The 1,321-nt window shown below is 42.8% G+C and overlaps 1 protein-coding gene across 1 annotated transcript; it reads left to right on the top strand.

Annotated features, from left to right (window-relative positions):
• Window positions 1–380: 380 nt before the first annotated feature.
• Window positions 381–683, top strand: LOC137572126 (uncharacterized). The gene has a single exon (XM_068283904.1). It carries the CDS (start codon window positions 381–383, stop codon window positions 681–683), a length of 303 nt encoding a protein of 100 aa, XP_068140005.1.
• The last annotated feature ends 638 nt before the right edge of the window (window positions 684–1,321 follow it).

The following is a 1,321-nucleotide window of genomic DNA, read 5'->3' as shown; positions in this document are numbered from 1 at the left end:
TATTTCCGGGATCGGGTGCTACTCTACGACACAGCAGCTGGTCCACGGAAACACACCATCACAGGCGGAGTACCCCAAGGATCAGTGATCGGGCCAACATTGTGGAATGTCATGTAAGACACTGTCCTGCGATTGGACATGCCAACTGACACCCGCATAATGGGATTCGCGGACGACACCGCCATCGTCACAAGCGAAGAAAACACCAATGCAGCAGTGTTCAGGATTCTGGGATGGATGGAGGCAAACTCACTATCCATAGCCGCACACAAAACCGAGGCCGTGCTCATAAGCAGCAGGAAAAAGTGGAAACAGCCAGGGTCGAAGTCGCCGGATGCTCAATAATATCAAATCCTGCCATTAAATACCTTGGAGTCATGATGGACCATGGGCTAACATTCAAAGCCTACCTGCAGTATACCGCAGATAAAGCTGCGAAGGCCACGTCAGCTATAACTCGGCATATGGCTAGCGTCGGCGGCCACAAGCAAAGGAGCAGATGGGTCATCTCGACGGTGGTAAGGTCCATCATCCTATATGCCGCCGCCATATGGGCTCCAGCGATGTCATCCCCCACCTACAGCCGGGACTGCAGATCGTCGTACCGAACATGCGCACTCAGGACCGTCTCCGAAGATGCCGCCTTGGTGCTGTCTGATATGGCCCCACTAGAGGTTGGCTAACGAGGCTAGAAATAGAGATCCGCCGCCAGTTAGAAGAGAGACGGTTTTTTTTAATCACAAATGGAATTTTTCATTGTTTTAGATGACTAGGTAACATTTTTTAATGTTTTAATTTGATTTTTTAACATAATTACAAAAAGAAAAAAAAAATTTTTTTTAATTTTTTTTTTAGGTTAACTTCGAAAATTTGCTATTGATGGCTGATTTTCTTCAAAATAATTTTCAATATTTACATCAGTATCTAATAAACTCAACATTTCGGGACTATAGTTGCTATTTTCCTAATCCTTTCGTGATCGCACGTGTCTCAGTGATGCAATAAGTGGGTCCGATGAGGCTGCTAGCATGTTAAAAATGTCTTCATTTTGTCTAACACGAGAAGTTTTTAATGTATTAGTGTATCTGAACCTTTTGTTGTCCTTGTTTTTACATTCCTGTGCTTCTTCGGATAGCTCTCCAAGTGGTAAACACTAATATTCTATTAAATCCTTTCCGTACTAGCGTTTTCGAATGAAACGCTCATCTCCTTTAGCAATGCCATTTCAAAATCGTTTAAGTTTTCACACTCTTTGAAAACTTTCAAAGTCCTTGCATTCTTTAACAACATTTTTGCACAATTAAATAAAACTCTCTTGAAT

Source organism: Drosophila tropicalis, unplaced genomic scaffold (assembly GCF_018151085.1).
Source record: "Drosophila tropicalis isolate 14030-0801.00 unplaced genomic scaffold, ASM1815108v1 contig_216, whole genome shotgun sequence".
Taxonomy (NCBI): Eukaryota; Metazoa; Arthropoda; class Insecta; order Diptera; family Drosophilidae; genus Drosophila; species Drosophila tropicalis.
The sequence above is the reverse complement of the archived record's forward strand: the minus strand, read 5'-3'. Positions and strand labels throughout refer to the sequence as shown.